The 23,899-nt window shown below is 44.1% G+C and overlaps 1 protein-coding gene across 1 annotated transcript in view; it reads right to left on the minus strand.

Moving 5' to 3' along the window:
• Positions 1 to 23,899, minus strand: part of LOC128502891 (protein GPR107-like) — a 65,670-nt gene that overhangs the window by 11,760 nt on the left and 30,011 nt on the right. The window contains exon 3 of the mRNA XM_053472844.1: positions 19,106 to 19,155. Within this exon, the coding sequence (XP_053328819.1) occupies positions 19,106 to 19,108 (3 nt within the window). The 5' untranslated portion in view covers positions 19,109 to 19,155. The remainder of the gene's footprint in view (positions 1 to 19,105; positions 19,156 to 23,899) is intronic.

Below are 23,899 nucleotides of genomic sequence, written 5' to 3' on the forward strand. Positions count from 1 at the left end.
TCCGGAGGATCTAAACCCAGAGGACTCCTGCAGAAAAAAAGAAGAGCGCCATACAGATGTAAAGCTTAGGTAACGGAATCTCATCTGCTGAAAGGCGACTTTCTGGATTCTTGTTGATAATTTCAATCTGTAGGGGAAGACCAATCGCAAACGGTTAGAACTGCCAACAATTATATAGATGCAAGGACAAAAAACGTACAGCGGCAAGTGTTATGCACCCAAGTCCTATTTCCATGCAGCAAATAAAAGAGATCTTTAATTTGGCAGCTATAAGTTAGGAGAGTTTTAAAGAGCTGGAGAACATCTAGAGAACACCTTTAATTTTCAGATAAGAAAAACCCTAATGCTTTCCGCAGAACTACATCCATGATGTCCCGGCAAGCAGCGGAGGCTGGCATAACCTGGAAGAGTTTCTCAGGGAAAAGGAAGATGAAATAAGTCAATCACTCACATCCAAACTGAAGAGGTGCTGGTCTCGGACTGAATTTCCAGCTCCCGCACAGCTGTGGAAGTAAAGGCTGTAGAGTCCCTCCAGCTCATTGGAGCTCACGTTAAAATCAAACTAAAAAAACGTAAAAGAGGCAAAGAGTGGAGATTACTCTCTGGGGCCGGCTAAGCAACGGCAGGAACCGGCACAACTGAACAAAGCCAATACCGACCTGGAATGATGCTACACCCTCCTCCACCTTCATAGAGCGATACTCGTCCTGAAAAGAAGAGTCAAAAAGCTGAACACACATCCATGGCAGCTTTTCGTATGAAAACACAACCCACAAGCACCTAAACGCAAAATATATTGGCTTTGGCCATTATAACACTAAGTTAGGCAAGCCCCATATTCAGATTAACTATCCTCCGTTGTAGATGTACATTTGCATACAAAGTCCTAGAACAATAACCCAAAAATAGGGTCCTATTGAACGAGAAACGCTGCTAGAAAGAAAAAAGTTTTGCCCCAAACACACATATATACTTACTTGTGTTTTTACTTTAATTTCTTTGTTAACTTTTTCTTTCTTCTCTTTGTCTTTCTCTTTCTTGTCTTCACTCCTGGCCTCTGGAGCTGCAGCTTTACCTGAAAACCAAGAATTTTATAGATGTGAGGTTTATGAAAATAAAAATGATTTTCTTTACCTGTATCCCTGCGGCTCTTCTGGTTACCAGGCTGACCAGGTGAAGGGATTTTTACCGTGGCGCTTTTAACGGTGGGACTTTTGGTTGCCGTCACGGTATCTTTAACCTCTGGAAGCGAGACAATAATGTTTGGCAAGCTGATGCCGCCAACGTTCTTGATATGGACACTAAATGTAGAGAAAAAGAAAAAAAAACAAAATATAAATAAATACATATGATAAATATGTTTTATGGGCATAATAATTGAAAGTGTGGATAATCCCCCTTTGATTCATTGGAACTATAAACGATAAGTATGCTCAAAATAAGCAAAGCTGCTCGCCGTTTGTTGGTAAAGTCCAGTTTCAGCAGCGTTATGGAAACGCTCTCTGGCGTATGCTTCAGGATGCAGTCCCGCACTTCCTGGAAGCCCTGGAAACAATTAGTTGAAGGGCTGCATGACTGGGGCAGTACAGCCTGACCATGAAGAGGTTAACAATTTAATTAGCAGGATTGTTAAAAGGTGGTAGGGAGGTGAAGCAGAGGTCACCAGATTTGGAAAAGGTATAAAAGGTACCTGATTGAGCACATGGCATATTCATTCAGTTAACTAGCTAACCTTGTTGCTGAACACGTCTTTCCTTTTCTGAATATGGAGCAAGTTTTTGAGAGGCTGCGTGCTGCTGCGTCTGTTCAAGGTGCTGATTGGGTGCAACAGCAGGTTGATTCCCTGCTGGGGGCCCTCCCGGTTGATGTCCCTTTACCGGCTGCTGAGCCCAGAAGATCTGCGAGCGGCAGGGTGTCCAGACCTCCGGTTCGCCTTAACCCTTCTGCGGCTGTTTCCACTCGTCGGACGGTGGGTGGCACGGTTCCAGCAGCTGCACGTCCCGGTACAGTCCCTCGGCGGTCCCAGCGCCGTGGCGTTTCCGGTGAGCAGCGTGTCTTGGCTCCTGGGCCGTCTCCGTGTGCTTCGCCGGTCATTTCACTGTTCGGGTCTTCACCTGATGCTGAGGTCTCCCGTGCGGGATCAGACTTTTCGCGATCCCGCTCTCGTTCCGGCTCTCGCGGGAGCTGGGAACTCCGCGGGTCGCCGGTGGCCAGGAGCAGTGGCGCGGTTGTCGGGGATGATGCTGTTCCCCCGGCTGGTGACAGGCTGCCGTCGTCCCGGAGGAGTGGAGCTGTGGCTGGTCGTCAGGACGGCGTGTCGTCGCGGACGGGCACGTCGGCGAGGAGGCGGTCGGAGGGGCAACGCGGCAGTTCCCATCGGGCGGTGAACCCACCGGGCAGGTCGGCCCGGGTGGCGACGCGGCGCCAGAGAGGGACTCCCGGTGTCGGGCGCTCAGCGTTGGATGGAGGTACCTCGGGGGGTCGGGTGTCTGCAGGCGTTTCCAGGGGGGCTCCGGGGAGAGTTAACTCCCGCAGGGCGGTCGGGGGTCCCTCTGGTTCACACCCTGGGATGGCCGGTGCTCCTAGTTCGGGTGGTCCGGCGGCAGCCTTGCCCTCTGCACGGCCGGTGCAGGAGGAGGGAGCGTTGGGGGGTGTCTCGCCCTGCCAACAGGCATCAGGAGCTGGACCTGCGGCTGGCCAGGCTGGCGTGGCGCAGTCAAGGGGTGAGTGGCCGCTGGGTCCCTTCCCTTCTTCTCTATCCTCTTTTCCTTCGGTTAACCCTTTCTTGTTTGGTGGGACTGGGGGCGGGAATTGCTCGCCTGGTTTGTTCCCATGGGTTGTGCCGTTTTGGGGTTCTCAGGCTTCCGCTTCTGCTCAGGGGGGTTTGTCTCCCTTGGGCCCGTGGGTCCCTGTTGCGCAGGCCGGTTCGGGGTCTCTGCAGACGCCGGTCCCGCAGGCAGCTGCTGGGCCTCTGCCGGCGCCGGTGGCTGCTGGTGCGGGTTCTGTGGCACAGCCTAGTTCAGGTGGGTCGCAGGTAGCTGCGTCTGTGGGTGATTCTGCGTCGGCGTCTGGGGTCGGTATGGCGGCGGCGAGACTAGATGATGCTGCTAAGGGTGATGTGTATGTGTGTTTTGAGGGACCTTTGGGGGCGCATCTTAAGGCGGATGTCAGGGAGAAAATTTGGAAGGGCGAGTATGTTGATATTTTTTCTTTACTCCCGCTAGAGCGTTTTAATTTGGATAAGGGTAGTCAGACTGATGATTCTAAGAAGGAGGATGAGGAAAAACGGAGGTATCGTTTGATCCCCAGGACCTTCTCCAATTGGCTGCAAGCCTTTGCAATTTTGGCTGGGGTCGTGGGTGAAAAGCACCCTGAGCATTGTTCTGGACTTTTTTGTTATTTAGACAGTATCGGGGAGGCATACCGGGTTTATGGCGGTCAGGGCTGGCTTCGTTATGACGAGCAATTTCGTCAACGGATGGCGGTTCGCCCTGGTATGCGTTGGGATCACAAGGAAATAGCGTTGTGGTTGCGGGTTTCTGCTCCTTCGGTTCGGGCTGGGCCGTCCTTTCAGGGTTCTGGGGGGACAGGTAGTGGAAGTCACTCCTCCAGTTCGGGTAAAAAGGGCGTCTGCTGGCAGTACAATGAAGGGCAGTGTCGTTGGGGGTCGGCGTGCAAGTTCCGCCATGAATGTTCCACTTGTAATGGGTTTCACCCGCTTACCCGTTGTTTTCGGAAGATCAAATCCTCTTCCAAGGCATCCGAGTTTGCTAAAAAGGGGGTCGACTCCGGTGCGCGTAACACAGATGGAGCCGTGGCTGCGTCTGTATCCTAGGGTGGAGGATGCAGACTTGTTGCGTGTCGGTTTCACTGATGGTTTTCGTATTCCTTTTGTTGATTCATTTGGTTTGTCTGTCAGCGGGAATTTGAAATCGGCATTGGAGCATCCTGATGTGGTGCGTGTTAAGCTGGCAAAGGAAGTGGAGTTGGGTCGGGTGGCTGGCCCGTTTGTTGAATCGCCTTTGGTCAATTTAAGGGTTTCTCCTTTGGGAGTAGTTCCCAAGAAGGAGCCGGGTAAATTCCGGCTTATTCACCATTTGTCCCATCCGCCTGGTTTTTTGGTGAATGATGGGATTGATCCGGAGCTTTGCAGGGTTTCGTATACGTCTTTTGATGCGGCTTTGGGCTGGGTTCGGCATTTTGGACGGGGGGCTCTTTTAGCTAAGGTTGATATAGAGGCCGCCTTTCGGTTGCTGCCCGTTCATCCTTCTTGTTTCCACCTTCTAGGTTGTTTTTGGGATGGTGGGTTTTTCGTTGACAAATGCCTCCCGATGGGGTGTTCCATTTCCTGTTCCTTATTTGAGACTTTTAGTTCCTTTGTGGAGTGGGTGGTTCGTGTGGATTCCGGTGTTTCTTCGCTTTTGCATTTTTTGGATGACTTTTTGTGCATCGGGCCTCCAGATTCGGATGTTTGTGGGGTATTGTTGGCTTCGTTACAATTTCGGGCGGCTGATTTCGGTATTCCCTTGGCGCCTGACAAAACGGAGGGTCCTTGTACGTCGTTGAAATTTCTGGGTATTGAAATTGATACGGTCGACATGGTTTTTCGTTTGCCCCAGGATAAGTTGTTTGATCTGATGGAACATGTTGTGCTGGTCCGGTCCGCGGTTAAGGTGACTTTGCGCCAGTTGCAGTCACTTTTGGGCAAACTTAATTTTGCCTGCCGCATAATGCCCATGGGTCGGATTTTCTGTAGGCGTCTTGCTCTCGCGACGTGTGGCATTCGGGCTCCTCACCATTTCATTAGGGTGACTCGGTCTTTGAAGGAAGATCTGCGGGTTTGGGCATCCTGTTTGCAGGCTTATAATGGCCGTTCGGTGTGGTTGGGATCTGAGGAATTTCATGACGATTTAGAGCTTTTCACGGATGCAGCCGGCGGTCATGGGTTTGGGGCATTTTATGCGGGCAGGTGGTGTTCGGCTGCTTGGCCTTCTTCATGGCTGCTTGGCCTTCTTCATGGGCCTTCTTCATGGGCGGGTTTCACGGCAAACCTTACGCTGTTGGAACTGTTTCCGATTGTGGTTGCTTTGGAGTTGTGGGGTGCCAGTTTGGCGAATAAACAGGTTCTGTTTTTCTGTGACAACATGTCTGTGGTTCAGGTTGTTACCAATCTAACATCTTCTTCCCCCCCTGTCATAGCGCTGGTTAGGCATTTGGTTTTGCTTTGTTTACAGCTTAATGTGTCCTTGCGGATGCGTCATGTTCCAGGTGTTACTAACGATATCGCTGATGCGTTGTCTCGTTTTCAGTGGGACCGTTTCCGGCTGTTAGCTCCTTCGGCAGAGCAGCAGGGTACTCCTTTCCCGGACACGCTGTGGGACTTCGATGTGCCGACGAGCTAATTCGGCGGTCTGTGGCTCCGGGCACGTGGTCCGCGTATTCCGCGGTTTGGGATGATTGGGTGAGATTCTTGGCCTCCGCAGGTATGGACGTTGCGGGTCCTCCAGATGAGGACGCGCTTCTTTGGTTTGTAAGTTTGTCCTTCGTGGACGGGGTGTCTTATTCGTCGATTTCTAAAAAATTGGCAGGTTTGGCTTTTTGTTTTAAGTATTTTAACTTCATTGATATTACCAAATCCTTTAAAGTTAAGCAGGCGTTAAAAGGGTATCGTAAGGGTTTCCTTCGACGGGATGCTCGTCTTCCGGTTTCCTTGTCTTTACTGGTTGATCTGGGGGTGGTTTTATCCTCGGTATGTGTTTCGGCGTACGACTCGGTGTTGTTCCGATTGGCGTTTTCGTGGGCATTTTTCGGTGCTTGTAGGATTGGCGAACTGGTTAGTCCTAGCAGGTCTCGCTGCGGGGGGGTGTTATTGAAGGATGTTAGGGGTTTTCCTACTGCGGTGGAATTTTGGTTGTGGGGGTCCAAAACTGATAAGTCGGGTAAAGGCTTTAAGGTTACTTTGAATAATCTGACTGGGTCCGGTATGTGCCCTGTGGCTTGTTTTTGGGACTTCTTGGGGGTTCGGCCTTCGTCGGGACAGGACGCCCCTCTTTTGATTCATGAGGATGGTTCTGCGCTGTCCCGGTTCCAATTCATTGCCGTGTTTCGGAAGTCGCTTGGGGCTTTGGGATTGTCTGATAAGCGTTACAGCTCCCATTCCTTTAGGATCGGGGCTGCCACTGAGGCGGCTCGCTGGGGCCTCCCTGAGGAGGCTATTAAGAAAATTGGGAGGTGGGAATCTCGTCGTTTTCGTTCATATGTTCGTCCACATTTGTTATGATTTCATTCATTATTTTGGTTGTGTCGTTGTTTAGGTCCTGCAGTGTCCGTCTGGATCTTTGGGCATTCCTTTATTTATTGGGCGTCCAGACGTTCGGATGTTCGTCCCAGCGGGAGACAGCTCGGCTTTTCTCGTTCTCAAGTTCTGTTGCATTGGATTGGCGTTCGCGGAATGGTTTGGTCTCAAGTCTTACCTGAGGTGGTGCGGCGGTCGCGCTGGGCCGGACATCCTGATATTCTCGTACTTCATGCGGGGGGTAATGACCTGGGTTTGGTTCCAATTCGTTGTCTTATCAAAGATATTAAATCTGATTTGTTACGCCTATGGTCGCGTTTTCCGGGTTTAGTTGTGGTTTGGTCGGAAATTGTGCACCGGGTCTCTTGGAGGATGGCTAGATCTACGGCGGCTTTAAATAAGGCTCGCATTAAGGTCAATAAGGCGATTTCGCGTTTTGTTTCACGGAATGGGGGGGTGGTGGTTCGGCATCGCTCTTTAGAGGGTGATAACGCGGATCTTTTGCGTGCGGATGGGGTGCACCTTACCGATATCGGTTTGGATATCCTTTGTTCTGGTTTGCAGGAGGGGATTGAGAAGGCTTTGGTGGTTTGGGGGAGTCGGTCAGTTTAAGGTGTCAAACTGCCCTCCTTGGCGGTGAAGGGGTGGATAAATAAGGTGGGGGGGAGGTCCGGCCTAGTTAATAGAATTGTTTGTTGCTAATGGGGTCACTTCAACGGCTAGCCAGCAGGTGGTGGTACTTATTGGTTTAGTACATTGGGCCCTCTGAGCTGGTGTTTTGCGGCTAGGGGGTTAGAAAATATCAGTTGGTTTAGGGCTGGTGCTTAGCCGTGGGTGACAGGGTTACCGGTCTTTCCCCCAGTGGTGGTATTATGGAAATATATGTTGATATATTTATCCACTCATGTTAATATTTTTATATCTCATGTTAATAAAGCTGTGGCCTTCTCAATCCAAAAAAGGTGTCGGTGTGCTTATTGAACAAATAAAATTATGGGAAGGAAAATTGGACTTGCCTAAGTCATGATCCTACGAACAAATAAACGCGTAAATCAGCCCAAAATATACCGCGTTGGGAATCAAGACACGTGCCTCTCCTCTTCAAAGTGGGTACAATGAGGAATATCGAATGTATATTTGCAGAGAACCAGGAACCAAAACTAATCTACTTTCCCTTGGTTTCTATCCAATCCTGCTTGTGCGTCACATGACAATTCGGCATTCCCTGAAAAATTTTGAACGAAGCAACATTTTATATGATTGAAGAGTGATTTGTGGGGTGGGTTCGAGAATTCAATGCCGATACCTGTAGTGCTACAAATTCTTCCCCCCGCGTGCATAGACCCCTCAGATTACAATCACTGTACACCACACCATGCACAGGGGGGGGGCATATTTAATATCTTGTTTAAGGGACCTTAAAGCAATAATCACCTTATTTAATGGAATTTTTTTAGGAAATTATATATATATATACACACATATATATATATACATACACACACACATTTTAAAAAAAATCAATAAGAGGAATTGATTTATCCGCTGGGCACGGAGGTACCTGGGCTTAATGAAAACACAGAACCCGGTCAATGTCTCAATCCTGGACCAAGTTTAAAATCCTGTATATGAAGTTTCAAGTTCACCCGCACTTACCAGGTAGGTGGAAAAGCCATCGTTCTTTGTCCTGTCCAGGCTGAATCCAAACTAAAAAAAACAGGAATGATGTTAGTGACAATATATACACTACTACTCAAAGGTTTGGGGTCACTTAGAAATCCTGGTTTTTGAAAGAACATTCTGTCCATTAAAATTACATGAAATAGATCAGAAATCCAGCGCAGACGGGGTTAATGTTGTAAATGACTATTACCTTTTATCCCTCCCATCACTCCTGTGTTCCAATGGCCCTTTATCACTCCCATCACTCCTGTGTTCCAATGGCCCTTTATCACTCCCATCACTCCTGTGTTCCAATGGCCCTTTATCACTCCCATCACTACTGTGTTCCAATGGCCCTTTATCGCTCCCATCACTCCTGTGTTCCAAAGGCCGTTTATCACTCCCATCACTCCTGTGTTCCAATGGCACGTTGTGTTCACTGACCCAAGTTTAAGTCTAAAAGGCTAATTGAAAAGTGACCCCGAACTTTTGAATGGTAGTGTGCATTTTCACATTATAGTGGCTATTGTTAATTTTCTCTATATGGAACGTACCGGTGCTGTACAATGAAACTGTAAAGCATTCATAGTCTGCATTCATTTTACTGTCTGTTGTTTACATGCTAAACTATTCAATTTTTGCCAACAGAATTGCAGGATTTGTGTATTTTAAGGATGTGGGGAGATTATTCAGGTGAGAAGTCACTTGCGTGCAATACGGCCACCTTCTCCCGGAGGATGAGCGTAACAAGCAGTGACATCCAGTGCCTATCGGCGGCATGCGCGCCCGGCCCCGGGACAGCTGGCTTCTTTGTCTGTGTTCCAAGATGCTCTCTTGGCAAACACTTAACCCATTCATTTATTTATACTAGTTTTTTACTCTACTCTACACACACTACAAGACCTTATTTTTGGATTTTTTACAATAAACCTTGCCGGTGCGCCTACTCTGTTCAGGAAACACGTGTGTAAGGCTTCAACTTTAACACAGAACCAAGCCCATGCACGGTTACCAGAACGGAGAGACACCGGCAAACTTTTTTTTTGGCTTTTGTGCAAAAGCAGCACTTCCTCTGCGGTTACACATCAGGATGCGAGTGACACGTTACGGGGTCCTGCAGACAGCAAACACAATGATATTATACAAAAAGGGGACTCGAAACCCCTGGAAACCGGGTCCGAGCGTAGATTAGCATCTGAAACGGTGACATACATTATTGTATCGATACCTTTAAAGCCCCTTAAGGACAACGGGTTATCCTTAAACCCATTGAAGACAATGCATTGTGAGCCCATACATGTACAGGCTTTGTCATGAAGGGGTTAAATACGGTCCGGGGTGGATACTAAGTGCTTAGAAACATTGGAGCAAGAGTGCATTAATGGGAGCTCAGCTTGTAAGCGAGTGAGTGAGTGAGTGAGTGAACTGAGCTGCGCCTCCTCAAATACGCAATGAAGTATCTGGCAGAAGCACGAAAGATGAAAAATGAGACAGAAGTCCCACTTTGTAATAGAAAAAGAAAAGAAAAACAATCTATGCATCAAACTGCACGTTGTACAATCTATGTCAGTCCCTGTAAAGCAGACTCCAATGTCCGTTTCATTCATATGGCAGCGAAAGAGAGGGAAGATGATACAGAAGGAATAAGTCATTTAATGTGGAGTCTTTAAGGACTCCCAGCGTCCTTGCTTGACATGTGAGATTGGATGTGAAGTGTATCTGTGTGTGAGGATGTTATTAAATCACTTGTTAACCGCGTTACTGCAGCGCAGATGGACGAGCGCACTTTGGGGAATTGTGACCTGATTTCCCGGACGCGGCCCTGCGGGCAGGCACTGCTCTCGCTTGCTCCTACGCATTATGCGCTCCCAAGTAAAACCTCACGCTTTGCCTACTGTCCGATACTGGCCTGCCTCAGTCGTAAAGCAAACTCTAACACGGCACTACGTGGCAGCACTGTGTTATCTGTGAAAAAATGTCAAATACGATAAGGGGATATTTAAACGTAAACAGGTACCGCCAAACACGTCTCTGCTTTTATCTACAAATACTCTCCTTACCACCAGAACTTACAATGTTTAACAATTCTACATTCCATGAGGTTAGGTGGTTTCGCAGTCACATGCAACCGCGTGCAAGCAAAAGCCCTAAAATTTGTAAAAATAATTTGTATTTTCCTGCAAAATCTCCTGCGGCCGCGTGCTAGTCTTTCATATCGGGAATGCACCGCACTTTGTACAGCCCAGTTTACTAAGGAAAAACAATAAAAAAAAGGCTGTTTTTTGGGGTGAGTAGTCCAGAACTGATCATGTTAAGAAAAATATTTTTATAAAACACTGTCCTGTTTCCATGGAAACCTGCACTTGATAGAACCATGCATTCATTTTATGATTTATGCATTCTATGTATGATTCTATGTATGCATTCTATGTATGATTATGCATTCTATGTATGATTTGGGGAAGAGGGGGGGGGGGTTGGAGAGAGACATTTAAACACATAAAGGGATTTAACCAAGTGCAGGAGAAGGAGAAATTCTAGAACAAGAGACCAAAATATAGAACTAGAGGGTCAGAGGATAGGATGGATTTTAAGAAAGTGTTATTTTAATGAAAGGGTGGTAGTTAAGTGGAGCAGCCTCCCAGCAGAAGCGGTAGAGGGTAATACAGCGAGGGGATTTAAACACGCATGGGATAGACATACGGCTCCTGAATCTAAGACGAGACCGACGACTGATTAAGGTTTGAGTCTTTAAAGTAGAAAAAACGGGCAGACTAGACGGGGGCCGAACAGGGCCGATCTGCCGGCAGATTCTAGGTCTCCCTGATCGCTGTTATTCGGCTTTCTAGTCCTGATGGCCAATTATTCTAACACCGGTTGGCATTTCGACCTCCAAAATTAATGGCGCTTAACCCTTTGCTTGCCACAGAGAAGCGTTGCCCTTTTCCCGACCCGCCGGAGTAACAAAGAAGTGACCGGTCGGCTTCATGCTAGTCTTTTGATCGGGCTCCTTGATCTTTTTTTGTTTTAACCCCTTAAGAAAAAGGGGGTTTTTTTTGTGTCGCTGATATGAAGGGAAGGCATGGTGTTAAAAACATATTTAAACCGCGATGTATCGGTGCATAGGGATATAAAGCAATGCAATCACCATAGCAACCAAAAGAGTATTCAGAAAACATCGCAAAAGAGTTACTATGAATTAATATGCAATTAAAATAACGCAATTAAATATTTCTGCATTTAAAAAAAAGAAAGAAAACGCTATGGATTAAAGGAACCTATAGAATGCGAATTCCCACCCTTCATAAATTAATTAAGAAAAAGGTAATTGAGTGATTTTCGCCTAGCCCCATCAGGGTAAGCGTTATATACTATATGCCGAAAATTATAAAAAAATGCCAAGGCGGAATAATATTGTATTATTACTGCTCCAGCGCTGAACTGGTTAATTCAGAACAATTATATGTATATATTTTTTTGTGCAAATATTTTTAAATAATAATGCTAATATTTTTAAATCTCTCTTTTTTTTTGTGTGTCGTGTGTGTTGTGTGTCGGCGCAGCACCCGCCTGCCGCCGCCACCGCCGCTTCTTCAGCACACGCCAAGGTTTACTCTCAGATACGCATCTCGGCGAGAAAAACAAAATGAGTTTCTCCGCACGGAGCGCAGCGATTGTTATCGGCGATAAGGAGAAAGTAATAAAAACCCAGCGCCCGCGAGAAACCGAAAACGCCGGCGAACAGAAACGCTGCGAATCTGGAAGACGTCAGGATTGTTATTGTCTTCCTTACCGTAGGGGGGGGGGAGGGGGTAATATATATATATAGGCACTTATGGGTTTAACCATTTGTAGCCCAAATACGCTACTGGCTGATAATAGCCATCGGGGGTTTGCAGTGCATTATAATCAGTTTCTGTACAGTTTGCGGAAGGTTTCCAGGGCAACGGCGTGCCCATCACCGCAAAACTGGGGTGCAGATCGCCCCTTTTGGGTCATCACCCCACCCCCAAAGCCCTGATCTCTCCATAGACTCCTTGAAAAGGCACTGCACAGCTTTTAAGTCACGGCGCGTCATGACATCATATCCCACTGATGAGGACGGCAGCCGTGGAGGGGGCAAACGGGGTAAATAGCGGAACGTCATCGGTCCATCAGGTTATATAACTGTGATCCATCCATGGCGCAAGTCTTATGTACCCCGGTTAAAGCTGCGGTTCCACCTAGACAATTTTATTCCTACATTTGTAAGATTAATCACATAAAAAAAATAACATTTTTGTTTTCTACGGCAACAACCTATCGGTGTCTGCTTCTGTGTCACGCGGCAAATGATGAATGATGCAAAATCCGACTCCTTTCAAGAATTATTTTTGGGAAGGGTTTGGGCATTCAGACGTACAAGGAACAATCTTTAAGGGTTAAGAAATCCCCAAAATTAATTTTTAGTGATTTAATATGTATTTATAAAATGTGCATCAATCATTTTATTAGATAATATTCTTATGCATCCAGGGGGTTGATTTACAAGGTGAGTGTGGCTTGTAAAGGGCTGAGTGGGTCCTTTGGGATGCATTTCTATATTTTTATGCCCCTGAAAACTAAATAAAAATAGAAGAGACGCACGGGGCGCATCGTGCTTGAAATGTAATTGCCGGCCTCACCCACGCTTCCTGGCGCGAACCGAAATTATTTCGCAGCCCCCTCCCCGGGCCTGCCATGTTGGCAGGGACATGGAGGAAAGCAGGTGTTACCCCAATGCAGGGATCTTCCTACCCCCTTAATTACAGAGGGGAGATGGGGCCAGGCGCTGACTGCCAGACCCGAGCTTCTCAAAGGCTGCGGCCAACACGTTATACCCCGAGGCTGCAGGTTCCAAGAAATTAACACATTGATATACTTGGAACCTCTTTTTACCCCTACCTTGGGTGAACGGGCAGATTCCCAGGATCTCGGAGCCCGGACTCCTTAATGTTCTAATATATATCACAGCTGCTTGAATACAGGTGGCTTCACTCAAAATGTCTTTGCCACCTAATACGTCACAAGGACTGTTAGTAGAACGATTTGGTTGCCACCATTAATGCAATAGAATCCTTTCGATGGACTAATGAGGGTTGAAGACTAAGCTGGTGTGAGCGCCTCCAGCGCCTCTTCTACCGTGGGGTCACAGCAAGTTGCGTGACCCTGCTTGGAGTTTCCCTGCGGCCAAGCCACACATCCCCCAAAAAGTGTCCAACCCGGGGGGAGGGGGGTGACATATAGCACGCGAGCGTCAGAACCGAACAAATCAGAAGCACAGAGAAGGTCTACCTCGCCAGTTGAGATGTCCAAACCAGGACACCATTGCTGGGAGCGTGGTTGGTGGTGGCCAGGCATGGGTTTGGAGGGTAGTGTTAGGGGCAGGAACATGGACCAAACCTTACTAGGATCACATTGAGGCAGAACGCGGGATATGACATCATATCCAGACATGCCGATTTAAGGTGGCCACGAGGAAGCACCAAGGACCAAGTCAAGGGAGATCTTCTGATCTAACGGCTCGCGATCCTCACTATAATAATAATATATTCTAGTCGGAAAACATTCCTCCCCCCGTTTAAAAGGCCAAAGGAGGACAGTTTTGTTTTAGAGGTGTAGTTAGATTGGGGCTTTATTCTCTTAACGTGGCTTTGGGACCGGCCATTAACATAAAAGAATAAGACATTTACAAGAATGAATGAAATTAGTTTATTAACCCATTCCTTGCTTTTTCTACACACATTACAGGACACTGCGATACGCTCATACCAAGCAAACACTTCTAGAAAAGAGGGACATCAAGGGTAGAAAGAGGGGGTTTCCCCCCCCCCAAAAGGAAGCAAACCTCCTTTAACCCCTTAAGGACAATGGGCGGTCCCTAAACCCATTGAAAACAATGCATTTTGAGCCCATACATGTACGGGCTTTGTCATTAAGGGGTTTGATCTTTACATAGCGAAAAACATAACTCATCTCCTGTCTCTGTCGCTGTAAATGAGCTCCTCTCTGCTCAATCACAACTCCAAATTCTAACAAACCATTGGGACCTGGATTCCATTTGGAAGCGATACAATAAATGGCTCCGAGAGTGCTTTCTTTTTTAATATCCCCCTCCAATAGGTTGCTTTTATTGTAATTATCTAGACAACATGGCACAATTACGCAGGTCGGTGTCTGGCTGGGGAGGTAATTAGAACACATTATGATGAACATGAAAACGATGCTCAGAGTCACCTTCCCGGGCTCTCCATGGGCTCCGTACGCCCAATAAACCAATATAACGGCCTAAAATAACCCGTATACATTTATTATAATTATATATAAATATCATAATGTCGTTTTAACAACCGGTCCGTGGAGTTCTATAATTTCCCATCCCTACTAAATGCTCCCCCCCCCTTGTCAGAAGCCGAAACAAAATTAAAAAGCCAGTGGTTTTGAGCCGTAGATTTAATAACACCCCGCAATAAAGGAAACTATTCCTTATGAAGACCTTAATGTCCAGGACATGACTTGTTGAAGTCCAGGAGAACATATTGAAGCATCCTTCACAAAACCCACAGTTGTCTTCTCCTGGGGATGACATCAGAATGCAAATGCATTCCCAGAACGTGGCTACTGATCACCCAATCTGGGCTATTGAGAATGGATACATAACGGTAACTTTAGTGAGCCGGGGCTTTTCATGAACTGAGGTCACATTAGGCCACCAATCTTTGTGAATGGAAGAAAAGTCAAATTTTTGTTTCCCGGATAAGCTGGAGGTATATATTTTCCCGAGCAGCCCTCATTCATGTACTTAATAAAAAAATAAAAAAAAATAAGCATCTGAACTGACGGGGTATAGAGAGGTGAGCCAAAGCCTCTCCGTTACATTCACCAACACAGGAGGGTTATGTATCGAGGTAACGCACGCCCATGGCCGACGTCCAAACCCACCAGCCGGAACGGTTTCTTCAGCACTGGTATAAGGAGACGTTTCGACACATTGAACATGCTTCATCAGCCAGTTCGGTTATTCACGTAGGCGATATCTCGGTCTTCGGAAGGATCCCTCAGCAGGTCAGGATCCGCAGAGGTCTGCGTTACATTTAAAAGAACTCGTCAGGTTCCATGCGACCTTCGGCTGCCGAGTTCCTACGGAATCCAACTAGAAGCCTAGAAGGACTTGAGGACCCGGCTTAGTCTACAGGCTGCCAGGCTTATGAGAAACGTGCGACATGTTGTACGTTGGGGACACCTGCCCTGCCGGATAAAAGCAAAGGAGTAAAAGTGCCCCAGGGGCATTTTCTCCTCTTTAGATTAGCGGGTAGATTGGAGAACACCAGGTGGGCTAACGATCGCACGGCCCGTGTTCTCACATAACTACGTGCTTATGGAAATGCTACAACGGCACAACTACCGAAGCCAAGAGGGCCACCGTCCTGTTTAACATCTAACGTTCACAGCTATGTTGACATGAAGTGCCTGGTGCATACATTATTACATGAACATTTAAAAACAGTAAACACTGTAGGTGCCACGAGTCCCGTCAACGGGGCAAATATTTATCCATAATGTCAATAGGGGTAGCGGAAAATAAGCAGAGGGGGTTTTTTTTTTGGTTGGCCACGGTTTATATTCATCAAAACCAGGAAAAAAAAATTCCATTAACAGATCCTTTTTTCCTTTTACGCTGGAAAACACGTAACGGGATACCTGCGGCATCTAACATAATACATGCCGAGGCGCTTCACGCAGGCTCTAAGGTGAGAATCCTAACCCTGGCCAACAGTATGCGACTATAACTCCCAGCATCCGGAGCCAGGAAACGGACAGGCCAGACTAAGCAATCCCGGAGAACCTAGTACGGGGACATCTGAATCGCCCCAGGGAACCATGATGGTTTTGAGCAATTATTCACAATCTATCTATCTCAAGGGAAAGCGATTCTGTCTTTTCTGTTCAGATTACGGCGCTAATGAATCTATCAGACAGAGAGAGCTCTCCACGAACGCAAGGGAATGATATCTCCGCACGCCCCTCCTGTTTTATACCCAGAGAGACCGGCGTACAGACACACTGCTGCAATGCAGCACCTCCCGGCAGCCACAACGGGCTCCGACACATCTCACAGCGGGGGGGGGGGGTAATACGGCTACTAATGGAGCAAAATGGGTCCCATCCGAGACCTAGCAGGGATGGGAAAGCAATAAAACCAGAGCATGCGGAAAAATTAAGGTAGAATGGAGACATCTCAGAATCCCAAATCTGACCCAGGTGGATTGCGTTATCCGTTCTCCTAAAAAAGTAGAACGGGGTAAGCTTTAGAGTCTAAGGTAACAGTCAGGTCACGGTATTTACTATTCGTTTTATTTCTCTATTGTAACCATTGTGAATATGAATTGCAACATTGTGTCAATTATACAAAATTATATTATATATTATATATATACACACACTATATATATTACAAATATATGACTTACAAATAATGAACATAAAATCCCAATAGGAACCAGCAGAATGTTTCCACAAACAGAACCATCCCATTGGGTGCCATGGTGATAAGACCACTTTCAGAACTGGATCTTAACAGACATAGAACATAGTTGTTAACAGACATAGAACAACTTATATATACCCCCCAAGGCACCAAAGGAGCTAATGAATATTAATATGATCACTGAGGCTTTGAAACATCACATTTTTAGCTCAAAATAAACAGCAAAGCAAAAAAGAAAACCCAACCCCCCCATAAAACACCTATATCCATATTTTTTAAACTCTGTTAACTTCCGCTTACCTTACTCAGTGACGGCAGACAATCGCTTGCAGGTAAAACATTACCACTGCCCACCAGTCCCATCAAAAATAAAAACCAGGATACTTTACTACTTTACACCCGTTATATATATTTTTTAAACCTTTAATATGTATGCAGTCTCTCTTTTCCCCTAGAAAATGAAAGAATATTTACATATGGGTGAATTTTTTTTTCATAGCGATGAAAAGTGGAGAAAAACCAAAACAAAAAACGCCAATGACCTAGAAATAGAAGAGAATGAAACAAAAAAAAACTGCAGTCGCTGTACACTCGTATATAATAACTTAAGCCGTTCACTTGCTTCTAATTTGAGGTACAAACCCCAATTTCAAGGTATTATGCTACAACCAGGACCCCCGGCAGATATTTTGCATGCATACACGGCGTGCGGGCTACTTACATTGCCTCCATTTCCAGGTCATCGGCGTCGTCTTCCTGGGGAAGCTGAAGGTACGGGTTGTCGGACGCCGGGCGGAATTTATACCCGGTTAACACAATGAATATGAAGGTGGCCACTTCATCCACGAGCTGCGGTATTACAAAAGAAAACGCGCCCGTTAGCGCAATCGCTGGGACAGATCTAGATCAGTAACAAAAAACCCGGAAGATGGAACATTTCGGGGTAGAATGCGGTCCAACGCTCTACTAGTAAATGCATGCAAAGGGTTAAAACATCACATGCATTCACTTCTACCAAAGAAAGAAAAGCCTAAAGTAAGGTCTGTTTTCACCAAGTTTGGTACGCCTATAAATTACCGTGGCGGCGACCGCTGGGGTGGGGGGCGCGCCGGGCGCTGGAAACATACCTGGTACATCCACTTCCATTTGAAGGGGACTGCAACCATAATAAAAATGGCGATGATCCGGGTGAAGTATATGTAGCAGACGATCTGGGGGTACAAGAGAGAGAAGAGAAGAAAGTTATTGCTGGTAAAGGACGTTCCCTCTCTGGTTTACCCAAATTCATATTATCTGACCGTGCTGTTTGTGGATTTTTACTACTAAAAGGGAAAAAAAATCCTAAAATGTCTTTCCCGACGCGTTTCTCATCTGCAGGGTTTCTGCTCTTGTGGCAGGAGTCCAATTTAACCTCCATTATTCCTCACTCGAGAGGCGATAAAAACCACCAGTCCCCTCGTACAGCAAGAAACGAGCAATCAACGCCCTCAAAATCCGAAAGTCTTTGGCTACCGGACCCCGCAGACATCCCACGCATCGCTAGCCGGCCGTCCAGGCTCGGAAACGCTCGCCTCCAGTCGCCTTGCCGCCACATGCAAATTATTTGCGGTTCATTTGCATATGGCAACGTAAATCAGCGTAACTTTAGGACCAAAAACAAATTGGAAAGACTTTTTTCCCTGCCAGGTGCTGGATCTGGAAGCCGCTCCATTTGGGAAACCTCACGGTAACCGGCAGGAACGGCGGACTTTTGGCTGTGTTCGGGAGCCGTTTCGTTGCCCCTGCATCCATTTTTTTCCCGATTCCACCAAAGCCGACAGCGACCGGCCACTCCAGCGAAGCACATGTCAGCGAACAGATCTGGGATTAATCTCGCCGAGAGGAATTTACGGCACCACTTAATAGATTGCTGTGAGAGCCCCGGGTTATTATGTCTGCGTTTCAAGCACCCAGGGCCATTGCCGTGATAGATCGCTGTAATGCAATTACTGCACAAGCCAACTACCCATCCCTTCTCATTTATCAGGGGGTAATATTCAGCACCGCAGAGCTGGGCAACTAACCAGGCCGGCCCAAGGGGGGGGGATGAGCTATACTTCCCACCGGCAGCCATTGGTTTTATAGGAACAGTACCGTGCCCGCTTATGCCCCTTACTCACCTTCCCAAGGCATTCAGATATTGCGCTGCTAAAGCCACCCGAGTCTCCAACTCGTATCCGGGCAGTCCCTTAAAGACGGCAGGGCTGCTACAACACACAGGGCTGAGGACCAACCCTCTACGTGCTGTAATATACCGTGTGGCTTTATATACACTGTATAGCTTTACACCCTGCCGTCACTGAAACAGTTAAACGTAAATGACAATCGCCCCAAAAGCAGAGGTGCACACAGGTCTTGCCCTTTGACAAAGCGTCCCGCACAAGACAGTCACGGAACGCTTTGATCGGTAATAGATTATATTACAAATCTAGAACCCCAGCGATATATTAACCCTTCCTTCACAGGCATTACATTTACAGCCAAGCCACGCATCGGCCTCGGGTGTACTGAATGTCAGCGGACGCTCCCTTCCCATCTTCGTCTGCTCTTCCGATAATAGAAAAGGACGCTGCGGCGCCGTTGAGGACTCGCGACTGACTTACCATGACGTAGTAATGTCTGAAGAGCTTCAGCTTCGCCAAGTTGATCGCAGCTGCGGAAAGACAAGGATTGGAGACGGGAGGGTTAAATGTTACATAAAGCAAATATCACTGCATCTGAACGTTGGTCTACGGAGCCGGAAAAAAAAAAGCAACCAGTACTAGAAATAAAAAATAATAATAACAAAAAAAAAAAAGTAAAAAGAACTGATTTTGATACAGAAGACCTAAAAACGAAAGCTCTTTTGCGGCATCGAGGACTTTTTTTTATTAATTTAAGGAAACGTTGGCGTTTAGAAGCAAGCCGCGTGCTTCATACGTGTGCCGCTGTAATTAAGCCCATCATTAAGTAATCAGCACCAGAGACAAACTCCGTCCCCAGCGATCGGGCCGCGATCCCAGAGCTAATGCCGCGAATTACCCTCGGCAAGCCAAACAGATTTTCGCCTGCAAAACCGGCATTAAGAGCCCCGACAAAATCGCCGATAGCGGGAGGAAGGCAGGCAACGGGCGCTCTTACGCGCTCTAAATAGTTTTAATCACTAAATTCAGATTAAGTTCTTAACCGGCACCTGCCACGTCTTCCAAGAGCCGGACCTTCAGAACGTAGCTTTTTAAATTTGAACCTGAAACCTTAGCTTGCAGATTTTTATATAGAGCCATAATGTTATCCAAAAATTGTCCATTCAGGCCAAACATTTTTAAAGTTTCTTCCAGGAAGGGCCAACTCACCCGGTCAAAAGCCTTCTCCGCATCTAAGGCTAAGAAGACTGCCGGCGTATTGTTGATGTGTATTTCATGTATTAAGTTTAATATCCTGCGGGTATTATCTTCTCCACTCCTGCCTAGTATAAAGCCCGTTTGGTCTGAATGGATCAAGTCCTGCATAACAACAGCTAATCTATTAGCTAAGATTTTTGAGAAAATTTTAATGTCAAGATTTATAAGAGAAATGGGGCGATAATTTGAAACCTTACTCAGGTCTTTCCCAATCTTTGGGATAGGAGTTATTGTGGTTTGTAGCATTTCCAGCGGAAACTCTTTCCCCAAAGGAATTTCTCTAAATACTTTCAATAATAATGGAGATATTACAGGGTCCAATAATTGATAAAAAGGAGCTGAAAATCCATCTGGACCGGGAGCCTTAGATTTAGGTAAGTTCCTTATTATGGTGTTTATCTCGGAGAGTTGAATAGGTAGATTTAAATTTTCCAGCTTTTCTTTAGATAGTTTAGGTAAATTTAGATTTTTGAGAAATGAACTTATCTGTATTTTGTCTTTATTAGCTATAGATAAATTATATAATGTGCTATAATATTCTTTATAATATTTTATATTTTATATTTAATATTTAATAATAAATTATAACAATATATAATATTTTATATTTATATTTATTTTTATATCATATCTCAGCTATTTATAATATTGGATTAATCATAACATTTTATCTCAATAGTGTAGCATATAGTACATATAGCTTTGTAATATATTATATAGATAGAATCACTCCCTTTATCCATTTTAAAAAAGTAAATTAATCTTTTAGTAAGAATAATATTAGACCCTCATTATCTTGATCTCTATATATATATATATATATATAATACTTCCTCCATTTCTATTTAGTATTTTTATTACCAAAAAAAAAAAAAAAAAAAAAAATGTTTTATTTCTATTTTTATTTTCATTTTTCCATGATATTGAATATATAATTTATTCTGGATAACGATTTGGTTCTTTTAGAGATAGTATAAACCTATATAAATAAACTTAGACACTTTATATATTATATATACATAAAAATACACAATAATAAATCAGACACTTCATTTTACTTTATTTAATTTTATTTCATTTTATTTTTTTCACTTTATTCACATAAAAGCATTAAACACATAGCCACAAATCACAGTAATATTTTTTAAAAAAGCAATATATTACATTCTACGATATTTTTACATTAATAAATTAAATTAATTAAATTAAATTAATTATTTAAGCACAATTGCTTTTGAATAATAGCTACAAATACACGTAATTTTTTCACTATATTGATATAGACAATTTAAAAAGGGTATAATATATCCAGGATATCCGTTTTTCTTCTGTATCTTTAAGTTTTTTCTCCCGTCCCGTTTTTCCTTTAGTTTGATCCGTTTTTTCTGACACAGTGGTCGATTAGATATTTACTTACCTGTTAGGTTAATCCTAACCATCTATATCCTTTTATTCCCCATGCATTGGGAGAACCGCTATACGATCTCCCTAAACGAAGGCTGAAAACCTCTGGTCGATTTCGGGGTCTCTTAAAAATATACGAGACGTGATGGTTACTAAAGAGGAGGGATGAGTGGTGCGTGATGACGCACACAACGCACAATGGAGCGTGATGACGAGACGCGATTGGACGGGTGGTGCGCGATGACACATACAACCCGTGGCGGAGCATGATGACGTGTACGGAAACTGGGGTATACACGACACACAACTACCTTTAAAGAAAAAACGGACGATACATAGTACGCGATGACGTACATGACACGATGTTGCACCATTGGACGAGAGAGGGACGACGTGGGACAACACCTACACGGATATATCGATATAAAAACATTAGAGAAACAGAAGAAAACTACTTACTGAATTGAAAACTTCTACTGAAGAAGCCAATTGGCGAAACGCGTTTGGAAGGACTCATTTGAACTTTATCTATTCTGGAACCAGTGGTCTGTTTACATTTATGCACTAATGCACTTTGGGTGCTTGGACTTAATGTAAGTTCTTTTGCCGGTCAGATTAATTTTTATTTTATTTATTTATATTATAGACACTTTTACACCAATGTATATTTATATCTATTAAAGACACTATATTTACTTCAGGTGTTTTTTTCCCATATATATTTCTGCGCCCCATAACTTGTGTTTATCTGTATCTTTTACACTTTAAGGAAGAGTGTTATTTATGTGGATAGCTGCATTTTTATCTGGGAAACACATATTTATTTCTCACTTTAAAATTTTCACGTGATTTTAGGTTTTTGCTTTTTTATAATATTCTTTAAAAGCTTCTCCAATTAATTTTGGGGATAAGCAAATTTTACCGTTATATATGATCTTATTAATTCTGCTTTTAGCTAACTTATTTTTGAGTTTTTTAGTTAAGTTCTTACTGGCCCTGTTGCTGCTATAATACCAATCCTGTTTAAGGAATAAAAGGTTTTTATTGATGTTCTCCGTTAATTTCTCTTTAATCTTACATTGAATTTCTTTTATATCTACATATAAGAGGTTTGAAGGTCTTATTTTGTTATTAGCTTCTAATTGTGCCAACTTGATATATAAATCTGTTAGAGTCGCACCTTTCATTTTCTTTATGTGTGCTCCCTGTTTTATAAGATAGCCCCGCATGGTGCATTTAAAGGCGCACCATAGAGTAGCAAGCGAGACTGTGCCATTATCGTTGGTCTCAATAACATTTTTGGCCAGATTCCTAAGTTGTTCCTTAAAGTCACTTAGGAGCAGAAGGGATTCATTTAGCCTCCAATTAGATTTTATTTTAAATTCTTCATTATTTTTAATTTTTATGAAGATAGGTGCGTGATCGGACCAAGTCAAATTTCCTATAGTAGGCGACTCATAATTTTCTAAGGATTTGTTGTCTGAAAGAAACATATCAATTCTGGAGTACGAGTGATGCCTGACAGATTAAAACGTAAACTCCTTCACAGATGGATTATGCGTTCTCCAGATATCAAACAAATTATTACGAGCAAGACACAAAGAAAATGAATTAGCTAAAGATTTCAACTTTAAATTTGGATATGTATCGTGCGAAAAACTCTTATCCAGTTTGACGTCTAATATACAATTCATATCTCCTCCAATTACTAGAAAACCTTTTGAAATAGCATGAATTTTTTCAAAAATTTTACCCAAAAATTTAACTGTAGAGATATTTGGTGCATATATATTAACTAGAGTGTAGGTCACGTCATTCAATTTACAAAGGAGAATTGTATATCTAGCTTCATGATCAGATTCCATATATATCTGTTCGAACTTAATATTCTTGTTTATCAAGATTGCAACTCCTCTTTTTTTTTTCCCTCTTAAACTAGCATGCGTAATAACAGGGTACTTCTTATAAGTCCAATGATGGGGAACTCCTTCTTTCCAATGTGTTTCTTGCACAAAACATATGTCTATTTGTTCTCTGATTAACATATCATATAAGAAACCTCTTTTGTATGGGGAGTTTAAACCCTGGCAATTAATAGAAACAAGTTTAAGTGTCATAAATGTTAAATAATATTGGACCCTCTTCCTCCCTCCTCAACTCTGATTTACTGTCAAAATATACACAAACAACAAAAAACAAAGCATTTATACAGTTTACGCATGAAAATCTTACATGCGTCCTTTGCCCCTTCATTAAATTGGGCGAATACATGCGTAGGTGCCGACATTAAGGAGAACTATACGATAGATAAATAAAAAAAAAAAAAAAAAAGGTATATATGCATATATATTTTAATAATATCGGGGCACCATTAGATCTGCTTCATATGATTTAAATTTGTCATATTAATAAGTTAATATACTGCTGCTTTTTTAACTTTGGTAAGTCCTTTGACAATATTAATTAATAAATAAGGTAATAGAAGATAAATAAATCTTAAGTAAATTTAACCAAATAAGTTCATATGTAATATTTATTAAAAAATGATTTAATGCAATATACTAAGGTAATGTAATTATATCTTTGTATATTAATTAATTGATTAGTGCACTT

This window comes from Spea bombifrons, chromosome 8, assembly GCF_027358695.1.
Source record: "Spea bombifrons isolate aSpeBom1 chromosome 8, aSpeBom1.2.pri, whole genome shotgun sequence".
Lineage (NCBI taxonomy): Eukaryota > Metazoa > Chordata > Amphibia > Anura > Pelobatidae > Spea > Spea bombifrons.